The 20,041-nt window shown below is 32.4% G+C and overlaps 2 protein-coding genes across 2 annotated transcripts; both read left to right on the top strand.

Annotated features, from left to right (window-relative positions):
- The first annotated feature begins 1,619 nt into the window (after nt 1-1,619).
- LOC114711458 (protein DETOXIFICATION 55-like) lies at nt 1,620-4,075 on the top strand. The gene is made up of 2 exons (XM_028895869.1): nt 1,620-1,763; nt 2,321-4,075. Exons 1-2 carry the CDS (start codon nt 1,710-1,712, stop codon nt 3,818-3,820), a joined length of 1,554 nt encoding a protein of 517 aa, XP_028751702.1. The 5' UTR covers nt 1,620-1,709; the 3' UTR covers nt 3,821-4,075.
- A 14,150-nt stretch (nt 4,076-18,225) lies between these two features.
- Nucleotides 18,226-19,340, top strand: LOC114711452 (FCS-Like Zinc finger 15-like). The gene is made up of 2 exons (XM_028895861.1): nt 18,226-18,549; nt 18,679-19,340. Exons 1-2 carry the CDS (start codon nt 18,323-18,325, stop codon nt 18,890-18,892), a joined length of 441 nt encoding a protein of 146 aa, XP_028751694.1. The 5' UTR covers nt 18,226-18,322; the 3' UTR covers nt 18,893-19,340.
- Nucleotides 19,341-20,041: the final 701 nt, after the last annotated feature.

Below are 20,041 nucleotides of genomic sequence, written 5' to 3'. Positions count from 1 at the left end.
ACTTATCGTTATTTTCTGTACTGGATCTTGTCATTACATGCTACTCACTTGTTATGAGACTTTTTAGTAATTAGATTATTTATGTGGAATTACACGGCATATTATTAGTATGTCCTATAGGCAACAAAGACTAATCATCCCTCAAAATACAGATTCAATCATCCAAAAACATCACCACCTTGTTCACCCCTTTTACATGGTCTAGATTTTATTTGATGGTTTATGTTTTACGTTCTGTATTTTCAATAAAAATCGTAATTATTTTTTAAGCTAACAGTTATTCACAGCTAATTAAAACCCATCAAGATGAAATGACACGTTCATGTGAGCCAAGCCATAGATATTGGTTAAGCTAGGTATATATATTTTGATCACTTAATTAAGGAAAGTCAGTTTATACACGGAAAAGAAATTATAGATAGTGCAGTGACAAGTAGCTAATTAGGCATACACGTGTTATTAAAGTATGTGAGCTTAAGTGAGGAGCCGAAAAAAGCCAAACATGATCTGAGTATAAGAGCAATTGCGATCGCAAGCTCACATGCACAATCACAGACTGGTAGCTAGTGTTTCTGAAACGTGGATATCAGAATTTTTGGTATATCAGCAAATATTGCGTTGCTTTTTGGGCAGAGAAGATGCCTCTGTTCCCACTATTATGAAGAAAATTGACAACCGACGATGCCAACATATGATTCACGCGCGCGCACCACAACGTTTGAAGGATAAACATAAAGCACAGAGTTCAATGTCAAACTAAACCTATTCTTATGATTTTGCTATAATCATGCATGTTAATTGAAACTTAAAGTAATGTTAATTCAAAGGGGGTGTTGGGAAGGATTAGCTTCTTATAAGTACTTTCATGCAAGTTGAGATAAAACTCCTCTCATATTTATCTCATGCACCATTAAATTACTCCTAAAAAGCTAATTCAAAGCTATAAGGGCCGGTGATGACAACCAATGCAAAATTAATAAGATCAAAATCAACACAAAAATGGCAACATATAGAAACATATTTTGAAAAAAAAAAAAAACAACACACACACACACACACACACACACACACACACACATACACATCAATTCTGAGTAACCTTTTAGGTTCACAAAAGTAATATATAATTTATTAAACAAATGGGAAATGATCCTTATGTACATAAAAGAAAATGGAGGCTTTCTTTTAATTGAGTTTTTTCAAGTTTGGTTTTCAGCCTAACCTTGTTGTAATCGGACTCGGTCTTGTTTACAATTAAAAAAAAACTATAAAAAAACAAAATGGAGGCTTCATACACGATGCAAAGAATCAAATTTGACATGAAAGTATATATCTATGTTAGGGTCAAGATAAAGCAAGTACTTTATGATATAGATGAGATAAAGCTTTTGTGAGTTATAATTAATTAAAAAAGTGTAGAAATGCAATGGTAAAGCAAGGGATAGATGGATTCCCCACCATCTCCAAACCTTATATAAAGGCATAGATGGTTTGCTTCTCTTACCCACTTTGCTCCTCTCATCAGTCTACTTTTTCCTCATCAAATATTTAGTAGTGGCTTTTGTAGGTCATATGTGTGTCTGTGCACAAAGAACAGACACCCACTATCTCCTTCTTGTTCTTCATCATTAAACCACCCAAATACCACACATACGGAATCAAATCAAACAAACGCAAAAGCGAAAGCTAAGGATTTTATATATCAAGCGATGATGCTTGCAGCGGAGGAGAAATCCCAACAAGCATACGCGACATTTGCTGAGGTACGAGGCCTTACAATTCCCTTTCTATTAACTTGTTCCCATTCTTTCTTTTCTCCTTTTATCCCCACACAAGCCCACAACTTGCACTCTCCGGCCTGTCTCTCATAATAAATTACCGTTTTGTACCCTCCAAACTACTCATTTACTTGGTTTCTCTTAAAATTTAATCCCATCCTCTTACTTTAGTCATTCTAATCATGAGAATACGTATTATCGTTTATAGATCATCCGCTATATATATATATATATATATATATATTTAATTATGTCCATTTAGATATTGATGACATGCATGACTAGCTATAGCTTGACGTGAAGCTGTGATCATTAAACATCCAATTAATTAAATGAATATTGTTCATATAAGAGCTGATCATATAAGCGCTGATCTTTTAATCTAACTACGCCAGTCCCAGTATTTGTCGCTACATATATTTTGATGTCCTACCTCGCGTGTTTTGATTCGATTATATAGCTGAGATTTTATTTACTCATGATAGTTTAATTGTGTACACTGAATTCAAAATCTGATTCTTTGTTTGCAATGCGCTTTTTAGGTTGTGGAGGAGCTAAAGAGAGTGGGAGACATAGGGTTCCCAATAGCAGCAATGAGCCTGGTGAACTACCTCAAGAACATGATCCTAGTCGTGTGCATGGGCAAGTTGGGAAGTCTTGAGCTCGCCGCCGGTTCTCTAGCCATTGGCTTCACCAACATCACCGGTTACTCCGTCCTCTCTGGTCTCGCCGCCGGCATGGAGCCTCTCTGCGGCCAAGCCTTCGGTTCTAGAAACTTCTCCTTACTATCACTCACGCTTCACAGAACCATCCTCATGCTCTTATTAGCCTCCCTCCCAATTTCTCTCCTATGGATAAAGCTCGAACCTTTGATGCTCGGTCTCCACCAAAACCCAGACATATCCTCAGTGGCTAGCCTCTATTGTCGCTACGCCCTCCCAGACCTCATCGCCAATAGCTTCCTTCACCCACTTCGCATCTATTTACGTAGTAAAGGCACAACTTGGCCTCTATTGTGGTGTACTTCATTAGCCACACTTGTTCATATCCCAATTATCATCTTTTTGACCTTCAAACTCCAACTTGGAGTACCAGGAATCGCGATCTCATCTTTCGTCGCCAATTTCAACACCCTCTTCTTCCTCCTTCTCTACATGTCCTATCCACGAGCCGCCGCCTCCAGCAAGGTGGAGCCTTTAACTTTGTGCACACCTCTCGTGATGAAACACCGTTCGTCGGGGAGTGAATGGGGTATGCTTATAAGATTCTCCATACAAAGCTGCGTCGGAGTCTGTTTAGAGTGGTGGTGGTACGAGCTGATGACCATCCTCGCCGGGTACCTGAAAAACCCTCGCGCGGCTCTGGCCACGTCGGGGATAATAATCCAAACCACATCGCTCATGTACACTCTTCCGAACGCACTGAGCGCGTCGGCGTCAACAAGAGTCGGGAACGAGCTCGGAGCCGGTGAGCCACGAAAGGCGAGACTATCAAGCACGGTGGCCTTAGGGTTGGCAGCGGCTAGCTCGACGGTGGGGTTGGTGTGGACCACGGTGGGAAAAGAAAGATGGGGTAGGGTTTTTAGCAGTGACAGAGAAGTGTTAGAGTTAACGATGGCTGTTTTGCCTATAATTGGAGTGTGTGAGATAGGGAATTGTCCACAAACAACAGGATGTGGGATTCTGAGAGGGAGCGCGAGAACCGGGATAGGGGCAGGGATAAACCTGTACGCGTTTTACTTGGTGGGAGCACCGGTGGGGATAGTGTTGGGGTTTGTTTGGGAGCTAGGTTTGGTGGGTCTTTGTTATGGGCTATTTGCGGCTCAGATCGCCTGCGTGGTGTCTATTCTCTTTGTGGTGCACAACACTGATTGGGAAAAGGAATCCTTGAAGGCAAAATGTTTGGTGGGAGAGAATTATTATGCTTCTTCATCATCAGGACATCAACAACAACAACCAGTGAAATGTGACGAAGAAAGTACTGTGGTCACTTTTATCCAAGAGAAAAACAACAACAACAACAAGAACTCTGAACTACACTGAGACAAGAACAGCAAATTAATTGATCTGATCTTATCTTTCTGCAGTTTTATGTGCATTAATTATATTCATTCAAAAAGAATACAAATTCTCTGTTATGATTTATATACAATTACTTAATTTGTAGTTCTAGCTAGAGGATGGATTAATGGAAATTGATCACATGCTTGGCCGGCTCTCAGCATTAGTTAGTTGCTATTAACTATATTCAACTGTAATCGCAGGCAGTATTATTGTTTAATGTATTTAACAAACGTGATTAATGACATCGATCCTTTATTCTTCCTTTCTTTATTTCATTTCATCCAATAATTAAGTTATAATTGTAATTGTTATAATTACTAGTTATCTACTACAGTTCTTAATATAAGAGATAAATGATTAACTTGGAAATATTAAAAAAATTAGTTAAATTAGCTAAGTATAACAATTATGTGTTGACTTCCTAAATTAATCATCATATTTAATCATATGCAATAAAACTATCCCTTAATAGAAATTCTTACGCTCAATAGGGATATTTTAAAAAAAATCATTATAAATTTGAAAGACAAAGTTAATTGAGTTCTTATATTTAGGACTAAATCTAATTCCAATTAGTTCTTATGTTAAAAATCCAAGTAATATATATTTGCGTAACATAACCCATACACACACACACACACATATTTACATTTTTTCACTAAAACATGGATATCCTCATATTGAAGATAATTCTATTTAAGGTATTATTGAGCACTAAATTTGAGCACCTCTCCTAGCGGGGATTTAAACTTTGGTTTGTCACGTTATAAGGAGTTAGCCCTTTATGCTACATTCAATCCCATTGGTACACATATATTTATATTTATCAGAATGACCGTGTGTTTGGGCTGCTTCATGCATGATTAGCAAAATTTTATGTTTGAAACTTGCTAGGTAGATTCTTAATGTAAGATGAATCTTCCCGACATCAACACATGTCTACTTTAAGAGACCAAACTGTCTTTGTAAAAGAAATTTTTAGTTTGTGCCATCATGTGTGTTTGAGTGACATGATTGTGTAGATACATAATTGATTATTAATATTGAATTACTCTGTCAGATCCCTAATATCAGAGCTTGTTAGGAGTGTGAATTTGATCATAAATATACAATCTGAATCTATTGTCTCTCATATTTATTATATTTTAAAATTAAATTGCTTAACTATTATAAACCGATGCATATGATCAAGTGTTACACAGAAATATTTCGGGGAGATTAGGTCATAATCATTATGATTAACTAATTTATCTTATTTCTTTAACTTATTCAAATCCTTGTTTAAAAAAAAAGCTTTTTCAAATTAATTAAGTCTTATGTTAAAAATCAGAAAAAGTATCAACTTACGGAATGCCAATAATGATCATAAATAAAAACTACGTAGAAATCGGAATGTTTTAGACTTCTTTCTTGCGTGCGCACAAAATGCACCTAATAAAGGAGTAGAAATTGGGCAAATATGTAGATGATTTTTCATTGATTATTTTTTCCTTAACATATTTCCATTTGAGTGTGCAAAAATTGTGATATACATAAAAATTAAACATACTATCTCACCTAGCTCTTATATTACGAACCGAAGCAGTATATAATATGCAGAAATGAAAGAGCTTGAAGAAAGAAGATCGTGGAAGCATGTGTTTTTGTGGGGAGGAGGAGAGCCATGCATGTACCAAACACATGGAGAAGGAATATAAAGGTACTTTTGATTATTAATTTAACTAACCAGAGATATCATTGTCGCTGTATATATCTTGTGCTATTTAAGGTAAGGCCTAGTAAATATAGTGAGATGCTTCATATTCTAAACAAAGTAGTCTATGATTTTGCTTCCAATCTTATCGGCCTGTCCTTCTCCCCCACCATGCTCTTATATGCATCACTTCCCTCTGAAAAGACCACACATCCTTCCATAATAATCAACCAAGTTTGGCACTTGTACCAATTTATTTGTTGTAACATGCATGCATGGTCCTCAACCTACCAAAACATTTATTTATTTATTTATTTTGTTTATCTTTTCTTCTTCTTTTTATCTCACCTTTATTTATGAAAGACTGTGTAAAAGTTTGATGATTTCAACTATTTTCAAAAGGTAATTAAAAAGCGATGTAGGAAGGAGAGGCGGCCCCAACCCTATAGGCAATGGGTCAATGGCATGTCATGGGAATACCAAGAGAGACTCACCCCGTCTAGTCGTGTACCTATTTATTCTCCCTCGGTTTCATTCATATTTTATAATATAATCTAAAATATTAAGAAAAAATTGCAGTAAGATCTCGATCAAGATAATTAGATACAAAAAAGTCTATTAAAATCATCAAATTAATTTGAAGTTCTAAAGGACCTCATGATAAGATTATATTTGTTTAATTACTAACTTGTCTTTTTTTTTTAGTATGCATTAATAACGGAAAGAATAGTTATTAACAATTTAAAGCATAATGATTAACAACTATTGTGTTACATATTGACAACTCATACGTTTTATTTTTGTAATGCGCTAAAAAAATATATTGTTAATACCTGCTATGATAATTGTTAATCGTCACACCTAAGTTGTTAACGACCGCTCTTTCAGTTGTCAATACATATTTTTTAAAAAAAAGACAAGAATAATTTAGTAATTAAACAAATAGAATCTCTTGTAATGAGGTCACTTGAGACTTCAGATTAATTTAATAATTTCAAAAGACCTTTTTGTATTTAATTGTCTTGGGTAAGACGTTATTGCAATTTTTCTAGATATTAACTTATACATTAAAGTACCTCAACCTCAATTGATAAAAATATTAGGATTAACATGCAAATTTCCGAAAGTTTTTCTTATACAAATTTGTCCCAAAAATTCAAAATCGTAATAATATTGTCCTTACATTATTAAAATTAATGTTGATTGTTAAAATAATAACATTGACCGGTAATATTTTTAACAACAAAGGATAATATTGCTACGATTTTAAATTTTTTGCGTAAATTTATGTTCAAAAAAGGTTTTGGGTACTCAACGATTGTAAATAAAATCTTCCAAAAGAAATTTGGACATTAACCCAAAATATTATTATATTTTAATCCGTATGCAATAACCTTAAATGACAAATATAATAAAATAATGGTCAGGATCCTACAACGAACCCAATGACACTAAATACTTTTCTCAATCCTTTATTAAAATTGAGGTTGTGAATTCAAGACCAAAATAATAATAATAATAATAATAATAATAAAACACTAACGCGGAGTAATATTGGACGCACAACAGTTTGAACTCTTTAGCTTTATGTGTCTCTAAGCAGTAATTAAATACCCGCACTTAGCGTTATTATTCCATTTAAAAATTACTACTTCTTGGTAATAGGAGCATGAATTCGGATCAGCCGTAGACTGTAGTTGACGATTTATACTAAAAAAAAAATTAGGTAGTCAAAGAAGGGGGAAATTACATTAATTATATTTATTTTTAAAAAATATTATCTCATCAGTTTTTATCTTTTTTTTCTCTTAAATATAGAAACATAGAATGTGGATCATGTTATTCCCCAAGTCCGTTGGCCAAAAAAGGACATAAATTATTTTTCCCTCTTTTTCATCATTCTTTTAATTGAGCTGAATTGTTGGCAAAAAAGGACAATTGAATTCCCATTTTTCCCTCTTTTTCTTTTACATTTGAATTTGATAACGGAAAATTAGTTGCTTACAAAAAATTAATTATATAATTTTAATCGCTTTAAATCGATTAGTAAATTATTTTTAAATATTTTTAAAGAATCTTGCATATATGTGTGACCAGGACATGATCTCCGCCACCTTACTAGTTCCCAGGGCAACAGTAGGATAGAAAATTATGGGGAGAATTGCAATAATAAAGTTTCAAGTAAGAAAGTTTCAATAATAACATAAGAGTTTGTAATAACAGATTTTAGAGTAGTAAATGACAACTACTCATTTGTTATTAGAACTTACTGATAATTATTTTTGTTATTTAGGATCTCGTTGTAATTCCTCCAAAATTATATGTGCTCGACACAAAAAGTGCGCATATAGTTTTTGACTTTCTAATTCAAAAATCCATAACATTTACATTTTTTTTTCTATAAATGACTTGCAAAATAAAATTATGCAAAACTTGATAATTTTTTTATTGTTTTTAATTTTATTTATTTATACAGCATTATTAATTAACACATGAGCTTATGGTTTAAATAAACAAATTGTTAAACTGTGGATCAAGTATCAACTTCTTATAATTTTTATTTTCATAACTTTTCTACCTACCATCTTATTGCCCTGAGGCAAATTTGATTTGGTCTAGTGACTTGATTTTAAAAGGAGAAAGGGCAAAAAAAAAAAAAGGTTTTTAATATGTTTTTGCTTGTCTAAATGGACCTAATAGCACGTGTCCAAATGTTAAAGCCTCTGAACTCGTCAAGTTCAGTCCAAAATGCCAAACACGTCCGGGTCATAAATAAAAGGCCCGATTTTAGGTTCTTTGTGTCTTTTTTTTTTGGGCCAACAAGTGTACCATTTTCAATTTTACATATCCATCCACATGGAAGAAACGATGAGCGACAGTTCAGCTAGATTTTTGGCGTAATAATAATAATAATAATTCAGCTAGCTTACAGTGTCATCAGGATAAGCTAGGCATATGTACTCCTCTGGTCCTATTTATAAGGGAGAAGGAGAAATTTTTTTTATCCTATTTATAAGTCGCTTTATTAAATTTTTAGTGTGAACGTACTATTTCGTCCTTTATTTATTATAGTGTAAATAATTATCTTTTTTGAAAGATATATATTAAATAAGGGTAAAATTGAAAAGTTATTATATTTAACAGAGAGTTAATGTATTTTAAAGTTTTTCTTAATTTATGTGAAATATATTGAAAGTATCTTATAAATAAGATCAGAAAAGTAATAATTAGGCTAGGTTGGTTTTGTAGATTCCCCATTTAGGTATTTAGGGGGAAAACCTAATTGGTCTTTGTCTGCCAAAGCTGATCTCCTGTTTCTTCCTTAAATAAATCATTTGACATTTCTCATTCATCTCTTCAACCTAAAATAAGCTTGTCTTGACATGACAGATTGAAAAAAAATTCTAACCCAACGATTTAGTTGGTAAGGAGACAGCTCATAATTTATAAGGTTATGAGTTTAAATTTCACTGCTAATGTGAAAATCTTATTGATAGGTGATTTGTAAATATCTTTATAAGCGGTTTTTAATTTTAGAGACATGCTTGACCCTAAAAAGTCTTAGAACTCAACTCACATCAACTTTTTTCGTATAAATAAAATTCTAACATAACTCATTCCTATTATGATTAAATTTTTAAATTTGTAAATTAAGTTTTGTTGTTTTTATATTTTCATAAATTTATGATTAAATTGATCCTAAAACCTAAAAAAAATGCATAGTATGTCTTATATAATCATTCTATTAACTTGCGAGTCCGCCGGCTAACTTATGATGCTTTTAAATTCAGCTAAAAAAAAAATTGCTACTCTTAAATGGGTTGAAAATGTTTTAATACTTTTGAACGATTTGATGAGCTGACCCATCAAACCTAACTGATTTTATCAAGTTTACAAAAAATCTTGCATTCATGACAACGTCTTTCCATCCTCCTCCTCTTTGTATGTCCTTTGGAAAATTACACCGTCTTAGCCAACATAACTTTAGAACAATTACATCTTTGCACCAAAATACCCTTGCACCTGCAGCCTGTAAAGGACACACCAATCAATCAGTATATATACACTACGTGTACTATCCTTAATATAAGCGTTAGTTCATCAATTTGAATAGATTAAAAAATTATTTAAATCAATTATTTATAATAAATAGATATTGTCTTTCTTAAAATATCATTGCTAATTATATGTATTAGCTAGAATGACAACTTGATAAAATTTTTAATATGTAAAATTATTACAAATATTACTTTAAAAAATAGATAAATATAAAAGACAAAATAGATTAGAATATTATATTTATGACTAAATTAAAAATCAAACTAATTTTTATATTAAGAAAATAATATTATTTTGTGATAGTCAAATTTTGAAAAGTCAAAAGTTAGTGGGAACTGGGAAGGTTGAAGCGGTGAAAGGTTGTGCTGTAAAATCACAATCATTCAAAAAAAAAAAAATCACAATCCGGGTTTGGGTTTCTACTTTCCACACTTGAGAGGTAAAAAGAAGGCATCTTCTTTCTTGTCTTCCCTTGGGACACGCAAGCCCTTCTCCTGAGTACTGAGGGGCCACCAAACGCACAATGACATTTTTGTCCCTACCTTTGATGCAATTTTTTTCCCCATCTCTTTATGTGACTCACTGTATCGCCCTCTGAATTATTACAATTTGCATTATTGAAGGCCTTTCACTTTCAGTCTCGGGGTAGAGTTGGGACCTCAGACCCTCCAACACCATTTTAATTTTAAAGAAAAATTAATCTGATGTTTTTTTGCTTAAAAAAATCTAATCTTTAATTTTGTTATGTGCATATTTTGAAAAATTATAACGCATGAAAAGTGTTTTTTTGGGGAAAAAAAATTCTCCGTTTTCTCATCATTTGCCCTACCAAAAAGGGCCTTCTGGATCACGTCACCTCAAATTCTCCCATTATTTGTCTTCGGATCCGTCGCGCTCAAAATGCAGGCCCCCCACGCCCACTCTTGAGAGATTATTAAGAGTTCTCTGGCGGGCCAAAAAAAAAAAAAAGTTCACCTCATTTAAAATTGAAAAAATTACAAATAAAAACTCCTCAATATATAAAATTACAATTTGGGATCCTAAATTTAGAAAATAATAAATAAGAACCCGGTCTCACTTTTACAAATATGAAATATCTAAAATGCCCCTTAGCCAAATTGTGATTTGGTCTGCTGGAGTTATCATTCGCTAAAATAAACTTGTTATTTTCTATAGTCAACTCGTTATTTGGCATATCCTCAGCCAAGTTGTGATTTGGTCTACTGAAATTGTCATTCGTTAAAGTAAACTTGTCAATTCCCATAATCAATTTGTCATTTGGCTGAGAGGCATTTCAGACATTTCATCACGATTTCATATTTACAAAAATAGAACCGGGTCCTTATTTGCTATTTTTCAAATTGAGAGTCCCAAATCATAATTTTAAATATTGGGAGTCTTTATTGCAATTTTTCCTTTAAAATTATGTTTGGGAGAGAATTGTCTATAACAAGATGATACACATATATTTTTTTATTAGAGATATTATTAACGCTAAATACGAACTACTCTTTCAGTAAAAATTCAAAAAGATACTAACCCTGTCCACAGTTAAATTTCAAAATAATGCAAATTACCAATTCCTTGAATTTATATTGGCATACAAAATTTGTATAATGTATGGAAGTATAGAACCACCGAATCACTTTTCCGAATAATCTTAAACTAATTAACAATAAAAGATTTTCTGACACAGATGTTTATTAAGTCCAAACTACCTTATCCTCAGGGATAATTATTATAGGAGACACTCATATTTTATATAATTGATCCTTGTTGATCATGTCATCTTACTTCTTGTTGTTGTTATTGTATTTTAGATTTTGCTGTTATCACTTGAACAACCCTTTTTATGCAAGTGATAATAGAATAGCGTACGCATCTTCAACTGAAAAAAAATGTATTATTTAATGAAATTAATACATTTATGTCATCTCACATCACAAAATTGACACGAGTGAGATATTCAACAAAAAAAATTTATGTTTGTACTATATTATAGCTAATTCTTTGGAACAGACTTTAACTGTAAACGTGAGAATCACGCTATGCAACATAAAATCACAATTCTCGACTAAGCAGAGGTGAAGATATTCATGAAAATTTAGATTATATTTTATTTTTTTAAAATTATAAAAAATTTATTACTCAGATTTTTTTTTCCAAGAAGAGGATACAACATTCGGAATACCTTAAAAACACAAAGACAAAACATAGCATTCAGCAATATAATGCTTCAGCTTCACTCAAAAATGATGTTTTTCTTTTTTAATCATAAAAAACAAGTCTCTCCAAAGCTAAATCCAAATAGTTGTACCACAAATCTATAACCAATAAAAATTTATTTGGTTGGTAAGAATTTTACCTAGAATTTATAAAATTGTGAGTTCAAATCCCGCTATAAATATATATACATATTAGAACATTATTAATATATGTGATCTAAGTATTATTCCGACCCCAATGTATATGCCCCATATATAGCCAACTATTTTTAACAAAAAAAATGAAATACCATTTGTATAACTCATTAGAATATGCCATATGACTGGTCATTATCAGCAAAGTCTCAAATGTCTGCACATAATTTTTCTTCCATCGCTTAAACCACACTCAACTATCTCTATCTGGTCTGAGAACCTCTATTAATTACAAAAAGATTTACAAAAAAGCTTTTGAAGTGATAAAGCTTTATACTTCTCCACTTAATTAGAGGATCGTTTGCTTCAAAAGATCGATCTTCATCCACATGCAAGTTGTTCTTTTGTTTATTAGCGTCGTTATCCAAACTGCATGATTTTATAATGTAAAGACACACACACACACACACACGACACATCGTTTTCACTTCCAAGTAGATTGCTAGTAAGAATTAAAAAAAGAAGATATGATTAAGATAACGTTAAACAATTATTGACAAACAAGAAAGTTAAATCATCCACTAGATTAATTAATCAATGTAATATATATACGTGTATACACACCTTGTTTAATACTTCTCCGGTTCTTAATATAGAACCCAATTGTTGAGTTGGTTTTGGTCCTAAATATAAGACTCATTTATTATATTTATTAATTTTCTCTAAATTACCCCTATAAATACTCCATCAACCATAATCAAGTAGAAGAGGAATATGAGCTATCAAGAAAAATGATTATGATATTTTAGAAAAAACGTGTCATATTTCTTATAATTAACTAACTTACCTAACTTTCTTAATCTAATCAAATCAATTAAATAGGTCTTATATTAAGGACAGGAGGAGTATTATCTATATTCTTGATTAAGCGGCATCTTTCATTATCAACCACGGAGTGTGTGTGTTGGCAAATATATATATATATATATATATATATCTATATATCCGCTGGCAATATACATCCAAATTATATTGTGAATAATTAATGAATCTTTCGGAAAAATTAGACAAGGTCCAAGCTTAAACGAAGAATAGAGTTGCTTTTTTTTTTTTGTGTGTGTGTGTGTGTAACTTAGAATATCTCACTTAAGAGTCAAGACTAATCTCTATGGGATCAAAAATATTGAGGTTAAAATTCTCCCAACTAGTACAGTTTCTGGGATTTAAACTTGTATTTTTTTCTAACTAACTCAAAATCTGTCTCTAACAAGATAATAACGTTACGGTTGAAAATTAAATATTTCATTTAAGGATTAATTAGGAATTGAAGATAATGACGTGCGCGAAGGATATGACTTGGGAGACTGAAGATAAGGGAAAAAGAAGGAAAAGGGCAAAATGATGAAGAGGCTCTATGGTGTTCGAAACTGCCATTCGCGATACTCGGATTAGACCAAATTGAGGCTAGTCATTTTACTCCTTCGATCTTTAATATAAGACCTATTTAACTAATTTGATTAGATTAAGAAAGTTAGGTAAGTTAGTTAATTATAAGAAAAGTGACACATTTTTCCTAAAACACCATAATCATCTTTCTTAATATTTTATCTTCCTCTTCTACTTGACTATGTTTGAGGGGTATCAGTAAGGATAATTTAGAGAAAATTGATAAATATGAGAAATGAGTCTTATATTTAGGACCAAAATCAACTCAAGAATTAGATCCTATATTAAGGACCGGAGGAGTAATATTTTTTATTCCCACAATCATTCATAGAAAAATCGTTCGATCTTTTTTTTTCTTCTCCCTCCCCATCCAACCCAACTTAATGAAGGTTCCAAGAAATAAAAACTTTAATGATGAGTCATTATGAGAGAGGGAAGCGTTAAATGGCAAGTGAGGAAGAATAAAGCTGGGTTTACTAATTACGATGGCTTTTGATATGCCTTTTACTTTGTGTTTACTCTTCTTTTCCATCATCATCTTTTCCAGTTATCTTTCTGTTAAAGACCATATCTGTATTGGCTCTTCAAGGGCAAATCATTACTTCTAGGATAATATCTTATCTACCTCCCTTTATTTTCTATATTTATCTCTTGGAAAAAAATTGAAAAGTTACACCAACCACCATAAATTTTGCATGGCACGCGACTTTCTTAAGGTTAACTGCTCAATGCACGTACGTACGGTGACATTAATTTTCATGCGTACAAAATTTACGTATAAATATTTCTTTGTAGACCCGAACAAAATGGATGTAATTAATACTACTTTCTTCTGAGAATTCATTTAATTTTTATTTTAATCTTAAGATTATATTTTATTTTATCTCTCATATTTATTTTTTTAAGATAGTCTTTGTATTAATAGTAGTATTAACCAATACACTTGATTAGTAAGAATATTTTAGAAAAAAACAACATATATTTATTATAAATAACTAACCTAACTACTTTTATTAATTTACTCAAATTAATCAACTAGCTCTTATATTAAATACCCGTGGTATATTAATTAATATCCAAATGTATTTTAGATATGGACTAACTACAGTATATTTGGCGGTATGCTCTGTCTAAAACCTACAACTACAAGCACTAGAGCCCTCGTAAAAATGAATAAATAAAAGCATCAGCGCAACATTTTAAGAAAAAATTAGGGGTAAGTTGAAAAATTTAATTAGTAAATAGGACTTAAAGACTCTGTGTAACTTAACTTCTAGTATGTATAACTTAATTTCCTTTATGTGTAATTTATCTTTCCTTATGTGCAATAGTCTTTTTTTGTACAATGCGTAACTCAATTATATTTTGTGCAAATAAAATTCTTCTATGTGCGAGTTATCTTTCCTATATGCAAATTAACTTTTATATCCAAATAATTTTTTGTGCAAAACATCTTCCTTTTATGCAACTTACCTTTTTTTATGTGCATCTAATCTTCTCTTGTGTAATTAATCATTCTAGGCACTATTTGCTAATCAGAAAGGAGGGATTCATCCCCAATCTTTCCGTGCTTTAAATGCTGGGTGCGAATATTCAATTAGCTGCGTGGCAATGTCCAATTGGATCCACAAAATATGATTTTAAGAATGTACAAATGGAACAACCAGGATCTCCCAGTATCTTCAAATACTATAGTTAAAAGATTAAAAAAATTAAACAAATATCTCTATGTACTTGTTTTCCTGGGATCGCGTCTCATAAAATAACCCCAGTACGGCCGCTATAGATTAGCATCACGAAGTTATTGTGTCGAGAGGGCAGTACCTTTGATGCGCCTCACATGGCGTGATGGGGCATATTATAGAGTTTGTGTCCTTAAAAAAATAAATCAGGATTCTGCGTTCGGCAAATCATGAACGTGTTCTTAAAAAATGTTTTAATGTAAATCAGAGAAAAATTTCTTTGCATATTTAAATTATATACTATAAGATTACTTTTAAAATCATGATTTGGTTTTCATCTAAACATCATAAAATAAATTAGAAATATTTTATGACCATTAGGTGATAAACTAGAAAATACTTGCTAAGTAATTTATATTACATTATGTCCTTAATATAAAATCTAGTCATATTTAATTTGGTTTTAAATATAAAATTCTAATTCATTTTGTCTTCAGCATTCATTCGTTTTGTCTCCAAGTAATCACTATAATGATTTCACATGTTAATGAGTTTCCACTAAAGGATAATTTTAATACATATAATTAATGAGAATATTTTTGGAAAGACAATGTCTATATGTTACAAATAAATAATTTAACTAATTTTCTTAATATTTATAAATTAGTTATCTAATTCTTATATTAAGAACAAAAAAATGATATTCCTCGGATCCTAAATATAAGGGTCTTATATTTAGGACCGGAGGAGTATTAGTAGTTGTCAAATTTTATGTGTAGGCGTAGAAATAATCTTGTGGGATCCAAAAATACATAATCCAATGATAGATCAAATAGATAATAAAGGGGGCAAAGTGTATTCCAAGAGTTCAAAGAGCTCTTATTTGAAGCTCGATTATTCTCATTTAAATCCCAAAAGTTTTCTAAGATCAGACTAAATTCACTTGTTAATTAAAGAACACAATAAATAAAAAATAAAAAATCGCTCATGATTGACAGTCTCATATATATATATATATACTGAAAATTGAGATCGCATTCTAAACTTCACTGCCAAAAAGAGAGGATGCCAACCACAAAACGGACCATGAGGCCCCCAGGGTACAATAAGAGAATGTCAAGCCTCCACAAAACTATTATCAAAATTTGATATTTACAATGTGGCAAATGACTTTAAGTGACTTTAAATCTCTTTTTATAAATGAGGGGTTAGGGATTTGACATGGTTTGTAATTTCAAACTTGTACAATACTCCTCCGGTCCTTAATATAGGACCCAATTGTTGAGTTGGTTTTGGTCCTGAATATAAGACTCATTTCTCATGTTGATCAATTTTCTCTAAATTACCCCTAGAGATACTCCCTCAATCATAATCAAGTAAAAGAGGGAGAGGGGGTATTAAGAAAAATGATTATGGTGTTTTAGGAAAAACGTGTCACATTTCTTATAATTAACTAACTTACCTAACTTCTTTAATTTAATCAAATCAGTTAAATGGGTTTTATATTAAGGACCGGAGGAATACTATTTATCAAATTTGTTTGTTTTTTTTAATAATGCAGCAAATGACTTTTGTAGCCTAATGATACAAAAATTTTTTTAATAAGAGGTCATGAGTCTAATTTTGCTTGTACAAGATTATCATTATTTGAGCAAAACATACTTATAATAATAAGTTATCAAAATTTAATAAATCATATTGTTTGTATTTATATATAAATCAATTTAACATTTAAGATGCCAAGAATAGGATATGAAGTGGGGGGAATGGGGGAAGGAAAAGACAAAAGGGTGAAAGAGAAGGAGAGAAAGGGCTTGAGCAGGTCACCTAAAAGGTCACACAATGGTTAAATCAAATGCGACACAGCATTCACCTCGTTAGCCATGACAAGATCTGGAGACGCATATGTATGCACCCACTTGGCTTCTACCAAACACCCATCAATGCTACCCGACAAAATCTCCTCAACATATACTTTCACCAGTCCATACATATACTCCTTTTTTTTTTTACCTTATTTCTATTTGGCATGTTATTATTGCTGGTCGGATCAAACCCAAATACTGCATGTCGTGAATCACACTTAGGATGTGTTTGGCTCAATAAAAAGAAAGGGAGGGGAGATATTTTAATGGAGGGAAGGGATGGGGAGGAGAGTAGAAGAATTTTAATATTACCTTGTTTGGATTTTTTAAAAAAGAGTGGAATGGAGGAGTTTTAATATTACTTTGTTTAGTTCATGAGAGGAGAGAAGGAAAAAATATTTTAACATAAATAATTCTATCCTTATTTTATTTAAGAGATGGGTATAATAGTCACAACATGACAAAATATTGCCATTTCCTTTCAAAACCTCCCAATTTTGAAGGGGAGGTTGAGGAGGGAAGGAAGAGGATTTTTTTTTAATTTTCTCTTTCCTTCTAAAATTTGTGTGTTACTAAACAAGAAAAAATGATTAAAATCTTTCTTTCTCCTTTCCAAATCCCTCATACCAAATACGCCCGTAGAGGTATTGGGCCAGGAGGCCTTTGACTACATAGTGCATACATACGCTCTGAAGTAAATTTTTTTATTTGGAATCAGAATCAGCATATAATATACATATGATTGAAATGTCAGTATTGTTCATTATGTTTAGATAGAATTAGGGTTCAAGTTTAATATTAGCGTGTTTGTGTGGTGATATTTTTAATTATATAAAATTAAAAAAATCAATCCAATTATATAGATAAAAATGTTGGTTAAAATTGATAAAAAAAATAATTTGTTTATTTCTTACATACTAAGAAATAACACTTAAAAGTCATTAATTAAGTATGTCTTTCTTTTTTATGCTTTTTTCAGTAAAAATTAAATATGAGTAAAATTAAAAAAATATTATTAACAACTTTTCAATTCACTTATATTTAAAGATCAAATTTTTTTTCCGGAAAAGTGATTTTTAACTGGAAATATGTAGCGTATCACCTATTAAAAGGAATAAAGGACACCAAAAAAAAAAAAGGGACCTATACGTGGCACTCCCACAGCAAAATCAGTCAAATCGTCGTCTTCGCTAATCGTTCTTTCTCACTGCTCCATAGCTGTAGGGGTCCCACTCGTACTATCTCCTATTCCCTTTCTTCTTTCTCTCTGCTATTTATGTAATTCCCTTAAAATTGTTCTTCTTCCACCAGAGATTCAAACCCTCAGACCTGTGCGAGTGGTTCTGAGAGCGAGAGCGAAAACCAGATCATGAACGATGGTGGGTCTCAGTGTGGTACTGGAAGCCCAGAAAGTTAGTGTTCTCAGCGACAAGAAGAAAACTCAAGTCATTAACAAAGCCACCATCATGCTCGTCAACAACAAACCTTCTTCTTCGACAGTTTCGCCTCCGAGTTATTCCCATCATCAGGCACTGCCTTTTCTTGATCAGTGCTTTCTCTGCAGAAAGAGACTCTTGCCTGGAAAAGACATCTACATGTACAAGTATGCCTTGTTTCTGTTCGTACCCAGATCTTATATATACTATGAATAAATCACCCAGATCTGTCGAAAGGCTTATTCTGGTGTTTTTTTCCAGTTTGGTTTTGGATAATGGAACTTGAATTTTTACAGGGGAGACAGGGGGTTTTGCAGCGTGGAGTGCAGGTGCAAGCAGATATTCATGGACGAGGAAGAGAGTATTCAAAGAGAGGTTTGTTCTCTGGCAGCCATGAAAAGTCCCACATCGTCTGCTTCACCGTCGTCTTCGTCGTCGTCGTCTTCGCCGGCTTCTTCTCGCGGTCATCGGAAAGGACCCAGAAGCCGGGCCGGTGGGTATGCCTGCTGAGACAGTGAAAGAAGAACCACCTTGTTATTATCATCGAAGACACCGAAAAGTTTTTGTTTCTCTAGTTTAATGAGTTTTGTCTGTAATTTCACTTTTTTAACCCCGTGTCTTTTGTTTTCGTGAAATCTTTGTCCTGGTGCTTCCTAGTATGAAGCCAAAACGTCCTTTTTAAACTCTCTTTAATTTGGCACCAACCTGCAGAGAGAAAGCTCCTAACCTGTTAACTCTGCAGCACAGAAGCTACACAGCACCACTTTGGCCATGCCTCCCTCCTGCTAGGTAACCCAAAGGAGGAGTTAGTTAATATTGGAGATGTTTCCTACTGCTTTCGAGTGATATACTTCTGAGAGGGGCATTTATGGTATTTCACGACTACTGCATGTTAAAATTTTTGTTCCTAATTCTATATAATATGGTATATAGACATGTTACCCTGAGTTTGGTGTTATGTGATGTGTGTGTGTGTGTGTGTGTGTGTGTTCTGCACATGGATGGTTGTGCCGTATTTGCATGAGTGCGTGTGAGTGCGCAGTATAGTGTGATATGGGTGTATTTGCGTGTGCCTAGTATTGTGTCATCAATATTTGTATTCGTGATGTGAGCCCCTCATGCGTTTTGTTTTTTTGCGTGTGTGTGTGTGTGTGTGTGTGTGTTAACTTTCTAATGTTTAATGATTTGTTTGGTAACAATGTTATAATAATCTGGATGGGTGTGTGAAATACTATCTGATGCTTAATACGACGGTTCGATAGTTAATCTGACAATCCTTTGTTATCAATATAGATATTTTGAGGAAAGATAGAAGATGAAATACATTAAGGTTTTATATTTAAGATTAAATTTAGCCTTCCCAATTCATTTTTATATTAAAAATCAAATGTGGCATTAAAATAAAGTGATAAGAAACAAACAAGAGTTGAGGCTTTGAAACTAATTTAACTAAAATTGGAATTCAGGAGGCATGCGCATTTAGTGCTTTAGAGGTCTCGAACATGAAAGTTTTAAGTGTGGCGTAACTCCAACATTTATGATGCGACTAATTATTTATTTTTAAATTATTTGTAAACAACACTTTATGTTATAAGATATATGTGCGTGTATATTAAATATTACTGCTCTGATACTTAATATAATAGTAGTGCTTAATCA

The sequence above is a fragment of the Neltuma alba genome, unplaced genomic scaffold (genome assembly GCF_004799145.2).
Source record: "Neltuma alba isolate B1F8T4 unplaced genomic scaffold, ASM479914v2 tig00011289_pilon, whole genome shotgun sequence".
Lineage (NCBI taxonomy): Eukaryota > Viridiplantae > Streptophyta > Magnoliopsida > Fabales > Fabaceae > Neltuma > Neltuma alba.
Note: the sequence above shows the minus strand (reverse complement) of the source record. Positions and strands in the feature narration are given on the sequence as shown.

Bases quoted from the DNA above. Each gene is read 5' to 3' on its own strand.
- LOC114711458 (XM_028895869.1), top strand. From the start codon at position 1,710: ATGATGCTTGCAGCGGAGGAGAAATCCCAACAAGCATACGCGACATTT. The intron at 1,764-2,320 runs GTACGAGGCCTT...TGCGCTTTTTAG, and splicing joins CATACGCGACATTTGCTGAG to GTTGTGGAGGAGCTAAAGAG.
- LOC114711452 (XM_028895861.1), top strand. From the start codon at position 18,323: ATGGTGGGTCTCAGTGTGGTACTGGAAGCCCAGAAAGTTAGTGTTCTC. The intron at 18,550-18,678 runs GTATGCCTTGTT...GAATTTTTACAG, and splicing joins AAAGACATCTACATGTACAA to GGGAGACAGGGGGTTTTGCA.